The sequence below is a fragment of the Ursus maritimus genome, unplaced genomic scaffold, assembly GCF_017311325.1.
Source record: "Ursus maritimus isolate PB19 unplaced genomic scaffold, ASM1731132v1 scaffold_26, whole genome shotgun sequence".
NCBI classification, from domain to species: domain Eukaryota; kingdom Metazoa; phylum Chordata; class Mammalia; order Carnivora; family Ursidae; genus Ursus; species Ursus maritimus.
In genome coordinates, this window is record NW_024425119.1 from 13866170 (window position 1) to 13889764 (window position 23595).

General features: G+C 35.4%; 1 protein-coding gene across 6 annotated transcripts in view; it reads left to right on the plus strand.

The window, feature by feature from the left end:
* Positions 1-23595, plus strand: part of LOC103677770 (activating transcription factor 7 interacting protein) — a 113779-nt gene that overhangs the window by 79706 nt on the left and 10478 nt on the right. For all 6 annotated transcript variants that reach the window (XM_040642180.1, XM_008707018.2, XM_040642182.1 and 3 more), the window contains 6 exons: positions 3799-3872; positions 4444-4532; positions 7012-7647; positions 19279-19343; positions 20837-20915; positions 21874-22029. In XM_040642180.1, coding sequence (XP_040498114.1) covers positions 3799-3872; positions 4444-4532; positions 7012-7647; positions 19279-19343; positions 20837-20915; positions 21874-22029 — 1099 coding nt within the window. The remainder of the gene's footprint in view (positions 1-3798; positions 3873-4443; positions 4533-7011; positions 7648-19278; positions 19344-20836; positions 20916-21873; positions 22030-23595) is intronic.

Here is a 23595-nt window from a genome sequence, read left to right on the forward strand (position 1 = left end):
CCCTTTTGGTTACCCTTTGAATGGAATGTCTTTTCTTATCCTTTTAATTCCGGCCTGTGTGTGTCTTTAGCTTTAAAGTGTGTTCATTGTTAGTAGCATATAGCAGGATCTTGTTTTATTCATTAAGTCAATGTATGTCCTTCCATGAGAATTTAATCTGTTGGGATTTAAAGTAGTTTCTGTAGGGAGGGACTTACCATTAGCATTTTGTTAATTATTAGCTATTTGTCTTGGAGCTGTTTTGTCTTTTTTTTTTCTCGCTTGCATACTTCCTGTGTATGTATGTATGTATTTATTTATTTTTTGTAGTGGCAATCATTAATTCCTTTCTCATTTCTTTTTGTGTATCTTCTGTAGGTATTTTATCTGTGGTTACCATGGAAATTATGTAAACTGTTTTAAACTGGTAACAGTTTAACTTCAATCACATTTAAGAACTGTACTCTTTTTACCTTGCTCCCACAACTTTGTTGTTAATTTTATTATATCTTTATATTCTCTATCCTTTAACATAAATTTAGTTATTTTTATGCTTCAGTTGTATACAATTAAATGTGATTTAATGCACCAACTTTATAGTAAGGCAGGATTCTGTATTTGTGTATTTACCTTCATCAGAAACTTTCATCTCTTTGTATGCTGTTAAGTTGCCATCTCATGTCCTTTCATTTTCACTTGAGGGACCCCTTTTAGCATTTTTTTGTACTGTATTGCAGATCTAATGGTAATAAGCGTCCCCAGCTTTTTTGTTATCTAGGAAAATCTTAATTTTGCCTTCATTTTTGAATAAAAGTTTTGCTGGATACAGTGTTTTTGCTTGGTAGTTCTCTCGTTCTGTGTTTTGAATATATCATCCCACTCCCTTGTGGCCTTCTAGGTATCTGCTGAGAAAACTACTGATAATCTTATGGGAGTTACCTTGAATGTAATGGGTTGCTTTTCTCTTGTTACTTTCAAAATTTTTTATATGTGACTTTTGACATCTTGACTGCGTTTTTCAGTATAGATCTGTGAGTTATTCTAGTTGGAGGTTTCTGAGCTTTTTGAATTTGAGAACCCTCAAATTTGGGGAGTTTGTGTCCATTATTTGCAAAGGTGTTCTGCTCATTTTCTCTCTCGTCTATTCTTAGATTCCCATATTCATGTATTGGTCTTTTCAGTGGTGCCTCACAAATCCCTTGGGCTGTGTTCACTTTTTTCTTCTTTTTTCTCTTGCTCCTATAACTTGATAATTTCAAATGACTTGTCATCAAGTCCATTAAGTCTTTATTCTGCTTGATACAGTCTGGTGTTGATCCCATGTAGCATATTTTTCAATTCAGTTATTATTGTTCAGATCTAGAATTTCCCTTGTTTCTATAGATTTTAGAGTTTCTATTTCTTTGTTAATATTTTTATTTCTTCATGCACAGTTTTTCTTTTTCTTTTTTTTTTTTTTAAAGATTTTATTTATTTATTTAACAGAGATAGAGACAGCCAGCGAGAGAGGAAACACAAGCAGGGGGAGTGGGAGAGGAAGAAGCAGGCTCATAGCAGAGGAGCCTGATGTGGGGCTCGAACCCAGAACGCTGGGATCACGCCCTGAGCCGAAGGCAGACGCTTAACCGCTGTGCCACCCAGGCGCCCCATGCACAGTTTTTCTAATTTCATTTAGTTTTCTTCCTGTGTTCTCTTTTACCTCATTGAACATCTTGATATTGGTTATTTTGAATTTTTTAACAGATAATTCACAGATCCCCATTTCTTTAGGGTCAATTTCTGGAGATTTATTTCTTTGTTGGGGCTGTATCTCCATGTTTCCTTGTATGTTTAGTTCTCTTACGTTGAAATTTGGGCATTTGAAAAAGCAACCACCTTTCCCTGTCTTTTCACAGTATCTTTGTACAGAGGAAGACCTTTACTATTCAGTTCAGGAAACACCCTGGGAACCTCTCAAACCTTTTCTAGAGATGCATTTTCTCTGAGGTTGTGTGTATAATCTCTTATCTGAAGAGGTTTGTCTCTTTTACTCAGAAACTCCCCACTGATACCTGCCTTCCATATTACAGTTTTGGTTTTATAAGCCATGCTTTTGGAGGTCCCCCGGCTGTCTGTTTCTGTTAGTATGATTTTTCTGCTGCTGTACCAAGCTAATAGGCTCACCTTTGTTCTCATGTGACCCCTGAACATCCAGCATGTGCTGCTTCCTCCAAGTCAAGTGAAACAGAAAGCAGTGCTTGAACAGTCCCCTGAAAAGCCAGAATGTTGCATGAAAGTTCCACTCTTCTCTTTCCTTTTTGAGGGAGAAGCCACAAGTGAGGAATTTTGATTGTGCTGTACTGTATGAGGAGGGGTTTGGGATATGGTAGATAAGTGCAACAGACTTTCCTACCCACTACAAAGCACCTCTTCTTTGCCTTGCTATTGCTTGGGGTCCTGTAACCTCTTGACTGGCATCTGGAATTCTGGCAAAGGAAATTTGATCCATCCCATGAGGGATGGGGGTGTTGGTCTTCCTATTCTGCCATCTGTTGGTGTCACCACACTGTAGTACTTAAGGTCTTCTATCCAGTGATCATACCATGTTCTAAGCCAGTTCTATTTGTTTATTTATTATGCTTTTACTCCTTCTTTTTCTGTTTTTCTCCCTGAAATGTTCTTTATCTTCATCTCCGCTATTTTGAATGTACTAACCTATATGAAGATGCATTTTCCTCAAAAACTTTTTAAAAAACTTTTTCCATTGGCACTGCACTGTTACTTTAATTTGCTTTTCTATTTGTTTCATATGTTTCTGTCCACAGGCAGATTTTAAGCACCGTTAGAGCAATTCCTTGTAATTTTGTCTCTTACCTTCTCAACACGTGTAACTAGTATAATGCTGTTATACTTGTTGGTTAAAATTATTCTTTTATCCTATAAGAAGCATTAAGATTAATTGATTGAAAGGAGTGATTAGTGACATCTACTTGATGTGATCTTAAGCACCTACCACCTTTGTTTTAATATTTATTATTATTTTTGCATTAATTAAATCTTGAGCAGAATTATTTATATTTCTTAATTTAAGAAATAAATGGTAATAGTGTAATTATTGATGGAGGCCCAAATAGTGGTAATTCCATTTCTGTACTCCCTGTTTTTTTGGGGAAAAGGCTAAAATTAGTTGATACTTAAGTTTAGAATTGAGATATCTTTTTATGAAGTTGTAAGTCACATAGTGGCAAGTCGTTATTTTTTAAACAATAATTGTAAAAATAATTTTGATTTGTGACCTTAGGCACCACTTTATTGATAATCAACCAATATCTGGGAAGGAATAGATATGTACTTTGTTGGGTTTCTGTTGGTAATTTGGTGCCTGCTATGTGTGGTATGTAGTAGGCATTCACTTGATATTGGATGAATATGTCTAGTTATTCTTTAGATTCATATTATCAGTATTTATTGAACCCTTATAGCATGTAAACCATTTTTATGTTCTTATTTACTCATCTTAAAAAACTGAGGTATAGGAATCATTATGTTACTCTTTAACACAATAAACAGTTGTTTTAATGGATTAAGTAATTTGTTTAAGTGGCAATGCCAAGATTCAAATTCTTTTCTCATCTAGTTAATATTTTCTGGAAGTAACATAATATATCAAGAAAGCATATAAAGTTTTATTTTTTTATAATATTGGTTTCAGATACACAACATAGTAATTCAGCATTCATATATGTTATGAAGTGATCACGATAGGTCCAGTTAAGGTCTTATTTTTAAAGGTTCCTTGTGTATTGGGTTTTAGTTCACCTGGGTATTTTTCTCCCCCAGAATCCACCAAACCCACCAGTGTCACCAGGAAAGTCTGTAGTTGACGTCAACAGCAACAACAATGTGCCGTACAGGTGAGAATTGTAAACAGTGTCTTTGTCAAGTTTTTAAATAACAGAACAAGGTTCTGATTCTCCTTATTTTACTGGAAAATTCTGGAATGTATTCCTATTTATTTTTGTAGAGAAAAGTATTTGGTATACTGGATTTAAATTTTTTTCTTTTTTGTTTTGTTATAATGGTGGTTACTGGTTTTGCTAATTTATTTTGAGGCTTTCTTTGGTCATTGAAGGGTTCTTTAACCACTTGTACTAAATAGTATTCTTTCAAAGTAATTGAGAAATGCTTTGATCAAGGGTGATAAAAACTAATGTCTACAGATACAAGGATGTACTTTTGTTTTTTTGTTAAAGTGTTGAGGACATTAGAATATAAGAGAAAGACTCTTCCTTAATTCCATAGACCCCAGCATGCTGAAGTCTATGTGCCGTCTTTACCTCTGCATTCATTTGCACTTTAGTGCTACAATACCCAAGTCTTGCCATGCTTTCCCCTATCGGCCATTGCTTTCTCTATTCATAAATTGATGTCCTCCTGAATGGCATTTTTATTGACTATTTGTGTATATATATATATATTTTGTAGAAATGCAGGCACAGTGAGACAGATGCTGGAGTCCAAAAGGAATGTAAGTGAGAGTGCACCACCAACCTTTCCAACCCCTGTGAATACAGGTAATATTTTTTAATACCAAAATAACATTTTCTTAGGAATTGAAGGCTTTGGGTCTCTTTTACATCTTTTTGAGATTGAAATGATCTAAGGAAATGAGATATTTATCTAAAATTAACTAAGTACAAAATTTTATTAAAAAATCAGGATTACAGATCTGCATGCAAATTCTCAAAGTTTCTGGTTTCCATAGCCCTGTATAATAATAATAATAATAATCCCAAAAAGCTTTTATTTTTGTGGCTTATATTAATCGATATTTACTGTAGAAGAAATTAAAACAAAAATTTTAAATGTTTATTTAAAAATAATAACAAACCTGTATCATGTAACACAAATAACACGTTTTAATGAAAACTAACTTTTTCAAACTTTAAACAATTATTGAGAAGAGTTATTGTTTACAGTTTTACAAATCTCTCTTACACTAAAAACATAAAGATGGTTGAAGATCGCTAGATTCTTATCTCTGTCTCTGCATTCAGTCTGTTGCAGTTTGTTTGGATTGAAATATGTGAAGAAAATTCAGCCTCATATAAAAACATAGTTGGAAAAGGGCTAGCCCTTTTAGAGGATTTGTGGATATTCTTCTTTGACACAGTCAGGCAGTAGTTTATTAAAGGTAGTTGAAAAGTGGAATGTGAAACCATGCCAGTGAACTTTTCTGACTTTTTCACTAAAATCCATTTGTCTGGGGGCACCGGGGCAGCATAGTCGGTTAAGTGTCTGACTCTTGGTTTTGGTTGGGCTCCATACCCAGTGTGGAGTCTGGGATTCTCTCTTCCCTCTCCATCTGCCTCTCCCCACCCCCATTCTTTAAAAAAAAATCCATTTGTCTGTCTTATACTTGGATGGATCTTTTGCTAATATCATTCATCAATCATTTGGAAAATATTCACTGAGTAATGTAAGACTTCCATTGTTGACACATCTCATTAATAAGCTTTTTAAAAATCACATTTATTTACTTCACTTTCGATTTTTGTCAGAAAAGTCTTTGAAGGACTTGGGAAGTTGTCACACTCTCAGGGGCAGATTTAAGTTTTTCCAAAGTTCTAATTTTTGATTTTCAAACTCAAATTGTATCATTGCCAATAAATTCAAATTGTACCATTGCAGTTGTTTTCTTTGAACTGACTGCCAAGGTGTATTTTCAAAAAAGGAGTAGTCAGATACCCAAATGTGAATAATCACAGTATGTCTGTAAATTGTTCTTTCGAGTAAAAATGATCTTCCGTGAAAAAGCCTGTTAGCTCAGCTTTATAACTCAAAAAATAATAGTACAAGCACTTTTCCCTGAGCCAGCCGTGGTTCTTCAGCATGCAGTGGTAATGCTTACTGTATATTTCCTATTTCTTCACACAGAATATTCAGAAGACCTGTATTCAGGGATTGAAATTTAATAAAATTAATAGGTTTTACTACTTAATCATGAACATTCCTCAGTGAAGCTCGCTTTGTTTTTTACTGTAAATACGTGGTGGTAAAGAATGCAGTGGTAGTTTGGTACCACTCACTACCTTGAGTTTTGTACTGAGGCATCAAGTTTTACTCACATTGTTTTTGCTCTATCAGTGCAAATATTTACATGGTGAAAAAGTCAAGTAATATCTTATTATTGTTGTAAAAAACAGTTTCGACATTGCCAGCTCCCTGAGAGGGTCTCTGTAATCCCATGTGTCCCCCTGGATAACACTGAAGATTGCTGCTCTAGTGTGCCTTTGAGTTTGGAAAGACTACAGATCAGTGAGAAAGACACTTGGTCATCAGTTTGAAACCCATTCAAATGAGAATAAACAAATAGTTAAACCAAAATTACTGTAAAACTCCAGTGACCAGCGTTTTGATTTTTTCTGGTCTTTGGTACAATTCCCTTATTTCTTAATTCATCTCCCATCTTGACTCTTTTATTTTCCAAATTATAGAATGTCACTAGAATGTCAGTAGAGGCAGCCTCCCCTTACTAGCTCCTGCCAGGTAATTCAGTAAATCTTGATCCACAGGTCGAGGTTTTTACACATGGTCCAAGTGATAAAATACCATGACCAAGCTTATTTTATTCATTAATAGTGATGACTCTTACTAGAGTATCTGTTTGAGTTTATATGTTGTCAGAGTCCTAAGGCATTTATGTTTTTAGTGTAGTTTCAAAAATATCTGTACAATTTTACAAAGTTTTCAGTGTTTCTCAGTCATTCAGTCATTTCCAGTTACTCTGAAGTGATGATAATTTTCAGACACTGTTTTGATACTGAGATAGCAGTCTTCCATATTAATCATAAGCTGTGTGCCCGATATAGATGTGAAAATGCTTCTATAAATTCAATTCCAATAATTTCCAAAACTTAAATCTGGAAGAAACTTTATTATCAAAGACTTTACTGTATCTACTGCAGTGCATTAAATTTTATTGTGTTGTATTATGCTAGCTGATAAATGAAGACAGCCGTTTAAACTGAGACTTCTTTTTTCTTTTTATAGTATCTTCAGCCAGTCTTGTCACTCCTCCAACAGTTGTCAGTAGTCAACCTAAATTGCAGACTCCAGTGACTTCTGGTTCTCTGACAGCAACGTCAGTTCTTCCTGCACCCAACACAGCTACAGTAGTTGCTACTACTCAGGTGCCTAGTGGAAATCCCCAACCTACAATCTCTTTACAACCTTTACCAGTGATTTTGCATGTACCTGTTGCGGTATCCTCCCAGCCTCAACTCCTACAGAGCCATCCGGGGACTTTAGTGACCAATCAACCATCTGGCAACGTTGAGTTCATTTCTGTACAAAGCCCACCTACAGTGAGTGGTCTTACCAAAAATCCAGTATCCTTGCCAGCCTTGCCAAACCCCACTAAACCAAACAATGTTCCTTCTGTGGCCAGTCCTAGTATTCAAAGGAACTCTCCTGCCAGTGCTGCACCATTAGGAACAACGCTTGCTGTACAGGCTGTTCCAACAGCACATTCTATTGTACAAGCCACAAGGACTTCTTTACCTACAGTAGGCCCATCAGGACTCTATAGTCCATCAAATAATCGAGGTCCTATACAGATGAAAATTCCAATTTCTGCTTTTAGTACTTCATCTCCTGCAGAACAGAGCACTACTACCCCAAGAATTGGTAAGTCACTGCGTAGTCTTAATAATAGAAATGTGGGCATGTTAATGGCCTATTTAGATAATTGAACATTTGTGTATGTTTATGGAAGTGGCTATCTTTATTTGAAGAAGAAAGTAAATAGAATATCCTAGAGATTATTTTTAGTAAGTTTTTAGTTACCTAAGAAATGATGTTGTTAAGATGGTATTTGAGAGAGAGTTTATTTTGAATGAAAAGTTAGAATTTTAATTTAGCTTTTAGTACTTTTTCCAGTCTGGGTGAAATTTTTATTTAGGGTTTGAGGCAAGCATTATGAATTACTTACATAATACAATTGGCAGAAATATCAGAATAGACCATATTTATTTTAAAGTATATCATTTCCATAATATATGCTTATAAGAGGAAATGACAAATCACATATCTTCCCTACCATTTGTTAACATCCGTTGTGCATTCATCACTCACATCTTCCAAATTTGAACAATTTAAAAATAGAAAATCCTTCTCTAATTTACTATAAAATGTTTGCTTTTCTTTTCTCTTTTATATATTTCCCCCATGACATATATGATTATGTTTGTATATGTCTGTATACTTTCCAGTATTGCAAAAAGGCGAAATTGATTGTACCTGTATTTAAAATCTGTAAAACACTATGTCTCCCTTGTTCTTAAGAAGCATACATTTTGTATGCTTTCTCAAACTTTCTTATTCTCCATTTCTGGCTTCACATTTATTCCCACTATTGTAAAGCTAGGCAAAAATGGGTAGGTATCATATGTAATAGTGAAATTGCTGCTGATGTCTCTCTTATTGATATAGTAAGTAACCATGAAATATAAGAAACAGATTCTAAAGTACAAAATTTCATAAGTGAGATATACAAGCCGTTTGTTTTTTTTTTGAATTTGTCATGTAGCCATTAGTAGTGTACTTGCCCTCTGAGTATATTTTCTCATGTAAAATAATGATTGTAGTATTTCTTTACCTACTCATTTGTTGAGAGTAAATGAGTGGATGATCAAAATTAATGGTGGACAGGAGCTAAATATCAACCTCATACAAATTTACATCTGGGATACAAGAGGAAATCTGAAATTTTATATAAAAATACAATTATTGATAATAGTATTTAAAATGTAAATGCTCTCATAGTACAATAACAATATTTGTTAGCCTTATCTGCTACCACATTATTCTTAGACACTCTCATTCATGTTTGCAGCACTGAAAGATGCTTACTTTTCAGTGAATGAGCAAGATTTTGGGGGGTTACTTCATTTTTCTCTAATTTCTTTTTTTCCTAATATGTCAGGTAGAAGGTGATTTTTTCATAGACATTATTTTATGTGATTTTGGAGTTTTTCCTCCTTATGAAATATTGAGCCTAAGTTGACACTATTTTTAATTCATGGTCACAAGATATGTTCTTAAACATAGAACTTTTCCTGATAGACTATGGCTTGAAAAGAAATAACTTAAAAGATTTTGCTTAGTTTACTGAATGCTTATACCCTAAACGCTTCTACGGGTATCAGAGTTGTAATTTAATTATTCTGTTTTCTTAAAATTTTATGATCAACAAGTGTTGATCATAATGTTTATGTGTCAACAAATGTTGACACAAAGGGTATATTTTTCCCCCCAAATTAGCTAGCTACTGCACTCTGTTAGCCGTAGTGTTAGTCTGTTTTGTATTTATTTAATTACTTGACTGTTCTTGTTTTTGTACGTAAAACTAATAGTTTTCACAATCATTTTTAATCTGTACATCATTCTACTTCTGCAATAATACACATTTATACTTAAACTTTTATATTTTAACATATTTATTTAACACATTTTTATGTACTTTATTGTATAAATTAAGGAGATCTTCATTTCAAGTTTTATTTAGAGTGCTTACCTTTAATTATTGGATATTAACCATAAACCCAGTGAATGATAAGCTTTTTTTGTGTATTTTTCATCATGTCAATTAGAATGAGATCTGATGAAATAATATATTCTTTAATCATGCATAATTTTAGCAGTGCCATAAATGATATTAAAATAAGCATTTAGCTGTTTAGGCTTCCCAAAACCTAAGCTGAAGCCATATGGCAAATTTTGGCTGAATATGAAGGTTGAAGCCAACCTTTAATACATTTGTAATGTGATAAATCAATTAGTTGTATAATTAAAACTTAAGTCTTATACTTATGTAGGTATTCTTGACTTAATGAGAATGTAGGCTATCTAACTAGAATGCATGTGTTTGTATGTATTTTATTATAGTTCATGTGTCCTCATAGAGTAAGTCAGTACTTTCTGTTTATAGTAAAGTAAAAATTTTCCTAGAGACTGCTAGGAGATTTAGGGCTTGAATTATAGTTAATTATTCATTCATGGGGAAGAGTTAAGATGCTGGAGGAGTAGGGGGACCCTAAGGTTGCCTCATCTCTCAAGTACATTAGTAGTATCAAGCTAGGTAAACATCAAATCATTTTAAACACCCAAGAAATCAGTTTGAGGACTGAGAGAGCAAGCTGCACAACTAGGGTTGAGAAACAGCTGTATTGTGGTACATAGAAGCTGCAGAGAGTTGATTTGGGGGAGAAAAGAACTGCAGGAGGAGAGGGAGCCCTGATTACGGAGAGAAAGAGAGATAAAAGCAGTGTACAGGGGATTGCACTAGAAAAACTTTTCCCTAAAACTATTAACTGGGAAGAGGAGAGGGACTGACTACTGCAAGTTATTATAAGCAGTGGATCGCAAAGTATGAAGTTTTAGAAGGCCTTTCCATCGTCGCATTCAGTCTGGCAGCCTTAGTCATGCTCCTGTGGGGAAGGAGGACAGAGACCCTGGAGTGGGCAGCATGGTCTGAGGATCCCCTGGGTCCCACAGGGAGAAAGAATTCCCCCTCTTGGAGTGCATTTGGGAGTGGTGGCACAGCCTGTCCGGGGACAGAAGAACTGGTGGTGCCAGTGTGCTTCCTTGTTTCCTAGCACAGGAAGAAAGACACTGGCTGAGGGCAGCAAACCTTGGTGCGGGCTTTCTGCTGCACTTTACCATAAACTCTGAACTGCTGCCTGGTTGTGCGACTGCTTTTCTGGGACCAAACAGCAAACAACAAAAGCGTGGTGAGACCCTCCCCCAGAGAATCAGTGAGCGTCCCTAAAACTTGGAGTTTTGAAACCCAGCCACATGCTTGAGATAAAACATAGGAGTACTGTGCCCCCTGGCAGGCAGACAGCTTGGACATAGACAGGGTAAAGGCAAGAATCTGACAGAAACTGGGGACACAAGAAAGGTGATTGTTGGCTCTTCTGTGAGGGCTTCCTGAAGAGTGGCAGGGATGAATTCACTCCCCTGCCCCGGTTCCAGGTACAAGAGAGAGAGCTGATGCCATTCCTCCCCTACTTCAGCACTGACTACTAGAGTGAAATAGCACCACCCAGGGGAGGCCAGAGCTGCTTACACCAAACCCTGCCCCCATGCATCTTGCAGGTGCATCTTCACTAGGGCAAGTCTGCCTGAAGAATCAGCGCAGCAGACCTCTCCCCCAGAAGACCAGCACAAACCCCACCCAGCACCAAGTCTACTGATCCTAGAGTGCTTTAAAGCTTCAGCTCTAGGGGAAATAGGATCTAGCTGCTTTTTAATTTTTTTTTTAACCTCTTCTTAATATAACCATTCCTCTCAGGATCAGGAATATAACAGGCTTTCCCAACAATCACAAAAAAACAGTGACATGAAAAGAAGAGGGAAAGAAAGATATTGGATCACAAATATAGACTTAGGGAACTCATCGACTCCTTAAAGTATAGTAGCATTTGTGTCATAGGAGTTCCAGAAGAAGAAGAGAGAGGAAAGGGGGCAGCAGCTTTATCTGAACAAATTATAGCTGAAAGCTTCTCTAATCTGGGGAAGGAAACAGACATCAAAATCCAAGAAGCACAGAGAATTCCGATTAAATCCAACAAAAGCTGACTATTGCCAAGGCATATTAAAGTCAAATTCACAAAATACACAGAGAAGGAAAGAATCCTGAAAGCAGCAAGGGAAAAAAATCCTTAACCTACAAGGGAAGACAGATCAGATTTGTAACAGATCTGTCCACAGAAACTTGGCAGGCCAGAAGTGAATGGCATGATATATTCGGCAGGCTGAATGGGAAAAATATGTAGCCAAGACCACTTTATCCAGCAAGGCTGTTATTCAGAATAGAAGGAGCAATAAAGAGTTTCCCAGGCAAACAAAAACTAAATGAGTTAGTGACCACTAAACCAGCACTGTGAGAAATATTAAAGGAACTCTAAGTGGGGAAAAAAAAGACCAAAAGCAACAAGGACTAGAAAGGCCCAGAAACTACCACTTTACAGGTAACAACAGTGGCATTGAATTCATATCTATTCGTAGTCACTCTGAATGTGAATGGACTAAATGCTTCAATCAAAGGACATAGGGTATCAGAATGGATAAAAAACAAGACACATCTGTCTGCTACAAGGCTCATCTATATGCTGCCAACAAGAGACTCATTTTAGACCTAAAGTCACCTCCAGATTGAAAATGAGGGGATGGAGAACCATCTGTCATGCTAATGGATGTCAAAAGAAAGCCAGAGTAGCCATACTTATATCAGACAAACTAAGATTTTAAACCAAAGACTGTAATAAGTGATGAAGAAGAGCACCATATCATAATTAAGGGGTCTATCCACCAAGAAGATCTAACTGTGGTAAATATTTATGCCCCCAACTTGGGAACACTCAAATATATAAATCAATTAACAAATATAATGAAACTCATTGATAATAATACAGTAATAGGGGACTTTAACACCCCATTTACAGCAACAGATAGATTATGTAAGCAGAAAATCAACAAGGAAACAGTGGCTTTAAATGACACACTGGACCAGATGGACTTAACAGATACATTCAGAACATTTCATCCTAACGTAGCATAATACACATTTTTTTAAAGATTTTATTAATTTTTGTGTGAGAGAGCATGCGTACATGAATGGGGAGGGGCAAAGGGAGAGAGCAGAGGGAGAAGCAGACTCTGTGCTGAGCAGGGAGCCCAACTCAGGACTTGATCCCAGGATGCTGGGATCATTACTTGGGCCGAAGGCAGACGCTTAATAGACTGAGCCACTCAGGTGCCCAGAATACACATTCTTTTTGAGTGCACTAGGTCATTCTCCAGAATAGATCATGTACTGGGTCACAAATCAGCCCTCAACGAGCACAAAAAGATTGAAATCATACCATGAATATTTTCAGATCACAACAGTACAAAACTTGAACCCAACCACAAGAAAAATTTTGGAAAGGCCACAAATACATGGAGGTTAAAGAGTATTCTAAAGAATGAATGGGTTAACCAGGAAATTTAAAAAATAAAAAAAAAAATACATGGATGCAAATGCAGATGAAAATACAGCAGTCCAAAACCTTCGGAATGCAGCAAAGGCAGTCCTAAGAGGGAAGTATATTGCGGCACAGGCATGCTTCAAGAAGCAAGAAAAGGCTCAAATACACGAACTAACCTTACGTTTAAAGGAGTTATAAAAAGAACAGCAAATAAAGCCTAAAGCCAGCAGAAGAAAGGAAATAATAAAGATGAAAGTAGAAATAAATGATAATAGAAATAAACAACACCAGTGGAACAAATCAGCAGAACTAAGAGCTGGTTCTTTGAAAGAATTAGTAAAATTGATATGCCCCTAGTCAGACTTAATCACAAAAAAAAGAGAAAGGACCTGAATAAAATCACAAATTAAAGAGGAGAGATCACAACCAATACCACAGAAATACAATTATAAGAGAATATTAGGAAAAATTATATTCCAACAATCTGAGTAATCTGGAAGAAATGAACAAATTCCTAGAAACATACAAACTACCAAAACTGAAACAAGAAGAAATAGAAAATTTGAACAGACCATACCCAGTGAAGAAATTGAATCAGTAATCAAAAATCCTCAAACAAACAAAATTCCAGGGCCAGATGGCTTCCCAGGGGAATTCTACCAGACATTTAAAGTAGAGTTAATAGCTATTCTTCTCAAACTGTTCTGAAAAATACCAAATGGATGGAAAATTTCTAAACTCATTCTACAAGGCCAGCACTGCTTTGATTCTGAAACCAGAAAAAGACCCCACTAAAAAGGAGAATTAAAGGCCAATACCCTAGATGAACATGGATGCAAAAATTCTTAACAAGATAACTAACAAATCAAATCAACAGTACATTAAAAGGATTATTCACCATGATAAAGTGACATTCCTGGGCTTCAGGGTTGGTTCAGTATTCGCAAATCAATCAATGTGATGCATCACGTTAATAAAGGATAAGAACCATATGATCCCCTCAATAGATGCAGAAAAAGTATTTGGCAAAATGGAGCATCCATTCTTGATAAAAACCCTCAACGAAGTAGGTATAGATGGAAAATATATCCACATAGTAAAGACTATATACGAAAGACCCACAGCTATTAGCATCCTCAATGGGGAAAAACTGAGAGCTTTTCCTCTATGGTCAGGAACACAACATGGATGTCCGCCCTCACCATGACTATTTAACATAGTGCTGGCAGTCTTAGCCTTAGCAGTCAGACAACAAAAAGAAATAAAAGGCATCCAAATCGGTAAAGAACAAGTCAAACTTTTCACTATTTGCAGATGACATGATACACTATGTAAAAAACTGGAAAGACTCCACCAAAAAATTGCTAGAACTAATACATGAGTTCAGCAAAGTTGCAAGATACAATGCACAGAAGTCTGTTGGATTTCTATACACCAATAATGAAACAGCAGAAAATAAATCAAGGAATCAATCCCATGTACAACTGCACCCAAAACCATATGATACCTAGGAAGAAACCTAACCAAAGAGGTAAAAGATCTGTATCTGAAAACTTCAGAACACAGAAATCGAAGAGGATACAAAGAAATGGAAAAACATTCCATGCTCATGGATAGGAAGAACAAATATTGTGAAAATGTCTGTACTACCCAAAGCAATCTACACATTTAATGCAATTCCTATCAAAATACCACCAGCATTTTCACAGAGCTAGAACAAACAGTGCTAAAATTTGTGTGGAACCACAAAAGATGCTGAATAGCCAAAGCAATCCTGAAAAAGAAAACCAAAGCTGTAGGCATTATGATTCTGGATGTCAAGCTGTATTACAAAGCTGTAATCTTCAAGGCAGTATGGTACTGGCACAAAAACAGACACAGATCAGTGGAACAGAATAGAGAATCCAGAAATGGAGCCATAACTATATGGTCAACTAATCTTCGACAAATCAAGAAAGAAAATATCCATGGAAGAAAGACAGTCTCTTCAACAAATGGTGTTGAGAAAATTGGACAGCCACATGCAGAAGAACGAAACTGGACCACTTTCTTATACCATACAGAAAAATAAATTCAAAATGGGTAAAAGACCTCAGGGTAAGACAGGAAACCATCAAAATCCTAGAGGACAACACAGGCAGAAACCTTTTTGACCTGGGCTGTAGCAGTTTCTTACTAGGCACATTGCTGGCAGCGAGGGAAACAAAAGCAGAAATGAACTATTGGGACTTCGTCAAGATAAAAATCTTCTGCTCAGCAAAGGAAACAAATCAACAAAACTAAAAGGCAGCCTGCTGAGTGGGAGAAGATTGTTGTTGTTGTTGTTGTTGTTGTTGTTGTTAGTCACCAAACAGTAAATCATTAATTTTGATGTAGTGTTCCATGATTCATTGTTTGCATATAACACCCAGTGCTCCATGCAATATGTGCCCTCCTTAATACCCATTACCGGGCTAACCCATCCCCCCACCCCTCTCCCCTGTAAAACCCTCAAATTGTTTCCCAGAGTCCATAGTCTCTCATGGTTTGTCTCCCCCTCTGATTTCCCCGTCTTCATTTCCCTCCCCCTTCATTTTTCCCTTCCTTCTAATGTCCTCCATCCTATTCCTTACATTCCACAAATAAGTGAAACCATATGGTAATTAACCTTCTCTGCTTGACTTATTTCACTTAGCATAATCTCTTCCAGTTCCATCCATGTTGATGCAAATGTTGGGTAATCCTTTCTGATGGCTGAGTAATATTCCATTGTGTATATGTACCACATCTTCTTTAGCCATTAGTCTGTTGAAGGGCATCTCGGCTCCTTCCACAGTTTGGCTATTGTGGACATTGTTGCTATGAACATTGGGATGCATATGGCCCTTCTTTTCACTGCAACTGTATCTTTGGGGTAAATACCCAGTAGTGCAGTTGCTGGATCATAGGGTAGCTCTGTTTTTAACTTTTTGAGGAACTTCCACACTGTTTTCCAAAGTAGCTGTACCAACTTGCATTCCTACCAACAGTGTAAGAGGGTTCCCCTTTCTCCACATTGCCAACATTTGTTGTTTCTTGCCTTGTCAGTTTTTGCCATTCTGACTGGTATATGGTGGTATCTCAATGTGGTTTTGATTTGAATTTCCCTCATGGCTAATGATGTTGAACATTTTTTCATGAGTCTGTTAGCCATTCGTATGTCTTCTGTGGAGAAGTGTTTGTTTATGTCTTCTGCCCATTTTTTGACTTGATTACTTGTTTTTTGGGTGTTGAGCTTGAGAAGTTCTTTATAGAACTGTATAGATATAGAACTGTAGATACAGTCCTTTATCTGTAGTGTCATTTGCAAATATCTCAGAATGGGAGAAGATACTGACATATGACATTGACAAATGATGTATCTGATAAAGTGTTATTATCCAGAATCTATAAATAATTTATCAAACTCAATACTCAACAAGTAATCCAATTAAGAAACGGGCAGAAGACATGAATAGATATTTTTCCAAAGAAGACATACCAGATGGCTAACAGGCACATGAAAAAATGCTCAGCATTACCCATCATTAGGGAAATACAAATCAAAACCACAGTGAGATACCACCTCACACCAGTCCAGAATAGCTAAAATTAACAACTCAGGAAATAACAGATATTGGTGAAGATGCAAAGAAAGGGGAATCCTTTTGTGCTGTTGGTGGGAATGCAAACTGGTACAGCTACTCTGGACAACAGTATGGAGGTTCCTCAGAAAGGTAAAAATAGAACCATTCTGCAATCCAGCAATTGCACTCTAGATATTTACCTAAATGATTAAAAATACAGATTCAAAGGGGTGCATGCACCCCAATGTTTATAGCAGCATTATAAACAATAGCCAAATTATGGAAAAAGCCCAAATGTCCATCAAGTGATGAATGGATAAAGAAGTGGTATATATACACAGTGGAACGTTACTCAGACATCAAATAAATGAAATCTTGCCATTTGGAATGATGTGGAAGGTGCTAGAGTGTATTATGCTAAGTGAAACAAGTCAGAGAAAGACAAATATCATATGATTTCACTCATGTGAATTTTAGGAAACAAAACAGATGGACATATGGGGGGGGGGAGAGAAAGGGAAGCAACCCATAAGAGACTCTTAAGGTTAGAGAACAAACTAAGATTGATGGAGGGCTGTGGGTGGGAGTTAAATGAATGATGTGTATTAAGGAAGGTCACTTGTTATGATGAGCACTGGGTGTTATCTGTAAGTAATGAATCACTAAATTTTATTCCTCAAACCAGTATTTCAGTATATGTTAACATGAATTTAAATCAAAATTTGGAAAATTTCATTCATTCATGAAATATTGAATACCTGTAATTGATCTAAAATCTTGCAGACACTCAGAAATGTACATATAGTCCCTATTCTCACCAAGCTTGCAGTCAAATAGAGAACTTTGCCATTAAATAAGTAATTAATTGGAAAAGTGGTTAATGTTAAGATATGAGGTTTCTGTGAGAGGATGTGGAAGATCTGGAAAAGGTATGTGATAATAAATGGAAAGATGGTGGGCAGTGGGATGAAAGGATTTTTGCAGGGGTGTGACAGCCATGAATGCTGGCTACAGTGAGGAAAAGGGTTTGGGGGAGATAAAAGGTAGAGTTAGGGAGACCAGTTAGGAAACTCTGGTAGTGATCTAGATGAGAGACGATGTTGTGAAAATGATTAAAAAGTTTTGCAATTCATTTTAGTACACCAAAAATGCAGCACCTTAGTAAAGGGACACTACCAATCAACACTCCTGTGAAAATCCTTGTATGACTCCAGTAAAAATGCACTGTTGGTTAAAAGTGACAGTATGTTTTAACAATCTGAGAATTAGAGATGTTTCCCAAATAATAGAAAGATTTTGTGGTACAATTTCTGGTTTCTCACCCTCACCAGTTTTATTGATTTATAGATTGATTTATAGTTATCTGAAGTAGATATTATAAGTGAAATGGTAAACTGTTATATTAAAAATCAAGAAAAAAGTCTATAAAAGAGCAGGGAATGTTAATTAAAAACCTAGATTAAGGACTATTAGTACAGTTATGTGAATAAAACTCTTCTAAAGCCAAAGGAATATATTCTGATATTATATATAAAAAACTTTGGTGGTAAATCACTGATAAAGTTTTGTAATGTCATCAGTGTATTTTAATACTCTTAACCATGCAAGGGCAGTAACCTGGAATTTTATTAAGTAGCATTTTCAGGAGCTTCACAGTCCAGAACAGATGTTGATTCATTATAAATGAAGTAATTTTAAGATAATCTTAAAAAGTAAAAAATATGTTAATATTTTCTTCCTACAAAAAAATTAAAATAATTCAGAAAGGTAGAGAGAGATCACAAGGGCCTCCTGTTCCTTCTCTAGCCTGGATAAAACCTCTTTCAATAGGTGGATGTTTATCCATATTTTTTTGATGTACAGGCAATTGTGTGTATGTTCGTATTTTATCATAATGAAATACATAGTTCTACCTCTGTGTTTTAGCATGAGTGATTTACTCTATATGCGTTCTGAAGATTTGAAATGAAATATGGTCATATTTTGACCAAGAACATTACTATCTACAGAAAGCAAGGAAAGGATGTTTCAACATTGGAAATTCACCATATTGCTAAAGAGGAAAAGTTACATAATCATCTCAGTAGATGCTAAAGACATTTGATAAAATTTAATACCTTCTCTTTAGAAGTTGAGGCAGAAAAATATACTTGATTTATTTTCTTTACTGTTCTGGAAATAACTTTCGTGTGTGTGTGTGCACGTGTATCACAAACTCAATACAAATTAATTGAAAAATGCATTAAAATTATCTGTGATTGAACTGCTGAGATTATGGGTATATATTTTCTCAGAATCACTGTGTAGTTTGCTAATAAATTTATTATATTTTTGCCATGTCATTACATCTTTTTCTCCAAAGGCATATAGTATGGACAATTACATTTTAACCATTTACTTATGTTAGGACATTTAAATTATGCACATCCTCAATTATTTCTCTGAAGATATTCCTTAGGATAGAGTTAAATATTCTGGGCAATGGGTATATGACATTTTTTTCTCTCTGTTTTGAATTTGCCCTTCTGAAAGTTACTGTAGCAGTGGTCTATGAGAGAGTTCATTTACATGTGTGACATGTTAACAGAAAAAAATAATTGGAGAAAGTTACATTAATTGTTGTATATAAGACAGTCAAACCTTTCACATTGTGTAGGTGCTTTTAAAAATGGTTCTTTTTTTTTTTTTTTTTGACTCCTCAGAAAACCAGACAAACAAAACAATAGATGCTTCTGTTAATAAGAAAGCAGCTGATAGCACATCACAGGTAAGATTTCTTCTGTTTCAAAGTAAAATTCTAATTACAGTCCATAGGATAATGGATTTCCATCAGTATTCTTTAATACAATTAAAATTACTCCAATTTAGTAATCATACTTTTCAGACCTGGAATTTCTATTTATGTTTTTCAGTTTCTACTTTTGAGATTCCTTGTACATTCATTAATACTATATTTTCCTTTATTTCTTTGAATGTATTCTTAAAAGCTGTTTTGAAGTCTTTGCTGAATTCAGCATCTGGTTCCACTTGGGAGTCATTTTCACTTGACTGTGTTTTGTTTTTAGTTGGGTTCTACTTTACTGGGCTTTTGCATGTTTAATAATTTTTGATAAATTTAAAATTTAGTAAATTTTAAAAATTGGACCTTATAAATATGTTGCTGCAAGTGGATTCTGTTACATTCTTTAAGAATTTGTTAAGAACTTTTAGTTTTGGATTTTAGATTGTTGTGTGTGTTAGTTAACAAATCATTTTCTATGAAGTCAGTATTATAGAAAGATTTAGAATTGTAAGATTTAGAATTACATCATTATCTTTGGATTGTGCCTGAAATTTTTAATGTCAAGGAATTATTTTCTTTAATTATGTAAAGTCTGAATTTTGCAGTTGAAAGCCTTAATCATTTGGAGCTGATCTCAGTATAATATAAAGTAATTATGATTAGCATTTATTACACAGCACATGTCATGCCTGGTGTTACGCTCTTTGTATGCATACTTGGATTGATCCTCGTAACAGGCCCCATATGGAATTTGGAAATCTGAGTTTGGAAATTGAGGGTATTATCTTTTAATGTAAATTCACATTGCTAACATTAGCTGGAACTAAAAGATGTCCTCAGTCTTTTTGACTTAACGATACTGGTTCTTTAGGTCTATATTGTACTCCTTCCTTTTTTGTTGCTATTATGTAGTTAAAATTACATAATAATTTTTTAAATTACATTTTTAATGATTTGGGACAATGGGTTGACTTAGGTCAGGTTGATGTCAGTTAATAGTGTAGCACACCATATCTTAGCATAACATACCTTTTGTTACGGGAAAAACAAATTATTTTATATAACTTAATTCTAGCTTTGAATTTGCCTTTGGTGTTTTAGTGAGTTAATATTGATAATATAGTGTAGGATTGGTCAACATTTTAAATTCTGGAAAGTGGCGTTTGTGTTTAATCACTTACCAGTGAAAGCACCTAATCACTTTAATAGCCCTGTGCAGTGGACAAATTAAAAAAAAAAACAACTTCTAGAATTTCTTGTGAAAATCTTTCAGAATTATTTTCAATACGACAGATGTATATAGCTCATGAGTATTCGGGGTCATTTGTCTGACAAACTCTGTTTTTTCAAGGAAAGACATTTAGTGGTCCAGATTGAACCAGGCTACTCATTATCCTTGTTGCCCCTTAGTATTATTTCATTTTTCCATTATGTCTGCCAGAGTTGCCTTTGCAAAATGAAGAAGTTTTGTTTTTCAGAGTGGAAAAGCCACAGGCAGTGATTCAGGTGGTGTCATTGATCTCACAATGGATGATGAAGAGAGTGGAGCTTCACAAGGTACTTATAAGTAATCGTACGAGTACCAAGAATTTTTTTTTAAAGATTTTATTTATTTATTTGACACAGAGAGAGATAGCGAGAGAGGGAACACAAGCAGGGAGAGTGTGAGAGGGAGAAGCAGAGTCCCCGCTGAGCAGGAGGCCCGATGCGGGTCTCGATCCCAGGACCCTGGGATCATGACCTAAGCCGAAGGCAGATGCTTAACGTCTGAGCCACCCAGGCACCCCCAAGGAATGTTTTTTGATTACATTTTTTTCCTTTTAATCCAGTGTAGTAATCAGTGAAGACAGATCTCTGCAGCATTATGCTTGATGTATTTGTATCTATTTTAGAATAAGAGTTTTTTATATTAATGCCATGTAGTGGTTACCTATTTTTAAGGGCTTCTTCTGAGTTGCAGACATTTATTCCATAGGCTGTCCTATACCTTTTTTGAGATTAGACACTCTATGTGTATCATATTTTAATGACTGGATAGTGTAAATAAGCAACCGTCTATATTATCAAACAAAAGAACCTAAACTGTGGTAGAGTAATTGGAGTTCAAGATCACTGATTAAAAAACTCATCAATTTATAGGTATTTGCTTAGGAGAATGTCCTTGCTATAGATAATAGATACATAGATATGTATGAATATAGGAAATGAAATTATTCTGATTGGCATGGTACTGTATCGAGTTCAGTAATACGATTCTTTCATGAAAAACAATGTGGAACTATATTTCTGTAAATGTGAATTAGAATATGTGATAGAATCAACAGTGAATTATTTAAGGCCATGATGTGATGTTTTAACCTAGTAAATGTGTACATAATTAAAATGGAAATAAATTGTTCTCTTGATGGTAAATGTGACTGAGTGGCAAGCAAATGTAAAATTCACAAATAAAAGAAAAACCTGTATTTCTAATTTTTGTTTATCAATAATCACAATGTCTCACTTGAATTAATAGACCCTAAAAAGCTAAACCATACTCCTGTGTCAACTGTGAGTTCTTCTCAGCCTGTGTCTCGACCATTGCAACCCATCCAGCCAGCACCACCTCTTCAGCCATCTGGGGTGCCAACCAGTGGACCATCTCAGACCACCATTCATTTACTACCTACAGGTAAACTTGCTGAGTCATTGAGTTAAAGCTTTTAGTTTTGCTTACAGTGAAATATGACTATGAAAGTAAGTGGAAAGATTGGATAGAAAATTAAGGATAATTCTCTCTTATTTTGAGGACAGTGCATCTTTTTGAATGTAGTATAACTTAGATTTGCTGACCATCTTAAGTAGCAGCGCTGACTGATAAAGAGTGGTTATAAGGAAGAACTAATAACTAATAAAGGTATGTTATACTAATGTTTTACACACTACCTCTCAAGAAGTTATAAATCCTATATTTTCTTTTTCTTTTTTATTTATCTTTTAAACATCCTGTATTTTCAAGATGTGACCTAGATCTCCTAACCTGTTGGGAAGCCGGTCAAGACCGTTTGTCTTTTTTTTTTTTTTAAAGATTTTATTTATTTATTTGAGAGAGAGAGAGCACGCAAATGGGTGGAAGAGTGCAGGGGGAAGGAGGGGTTGGGGAATAGAATCTCAAGCAGACTCTGCGGAGTATGGAGCCCAACACGGGGCTCAATCTCACAACACTGAGATCATGACCTGAGCCAAAACCAAGAGTTAGATGCTCAACTGACTGAGCCACCTAGGTGCCCCTGTCTTTTTTTTTTTTTTTTTTTAAATAAAATAGTCCATCATTAGAGATTTATCTGCAAAATTATATATGGACTTTTCTCATTAAGGAAAACATTGAGTTCACATGGAATTATGAAATCAAAGTTTAAGTCACCAATTTAGAAGGAAATATCATTATGCAAAACATGTGCAGTATAGATAATAAAATGGGTAATAAAGATATGAAGAGGTAAGTATTCCTCCTTGTGTACTTTCCTCCCCTTTCTAAAGGCTCACATTGAAAGTTCGGATATGTGAAGACTAAGTTAAGATGCTAATAAATAAGCCATTAGTAAAGAAACCTTTTTATCTTTGTCATATCCAGTATTTACCTCCAAATTTGTTTTATTATGGAACCCATTTTTCCATATGAAAGTAGATTTATTACTATTTTTTTATTATATAGTTAATATGTGGTTATTTCTAAAATGTGATGATAATTCAGAGAGTTATTAACAAGCAAATGTTAACTCCTAAAATAATTATTGTAGTTCCATGCTGCCAGTGAACACTTAGGAGTTTTTTGATAAATGTATTTAACATCACTCAAGGCAGGAATGTTCTCTGGAACATAAATTAGGAGGAATGCTGGAGTAGAGAAGGGAGAATTGGAGATGGTTTGGTTCACCTAAAGAAAATGTCCATTACAATAGCCAGCCAGTTTCTTGAACTGTGGGAATACAGTTACTCCTGGATTTATGCCATTAGTAGAAGGCCTGGAGGGCCCCAAATCCCACTCTACTAAGAATAATTAAATGTTGAGGGGTGAAAATTTGCTCTTTTAAGTCACTCCCTTAAGATCATACTCTCAAGTCTTTATCTTTACATGCTTATCATCAAGTCAAACTAAAGAGTGGGCAGGGCATTGGACATGGTTGAGGTGCTCCCTTCTTCTGAGGTTTGGATTGTAATAATAGTTACTATTAATTTTTGTTGGCCATATCACTGT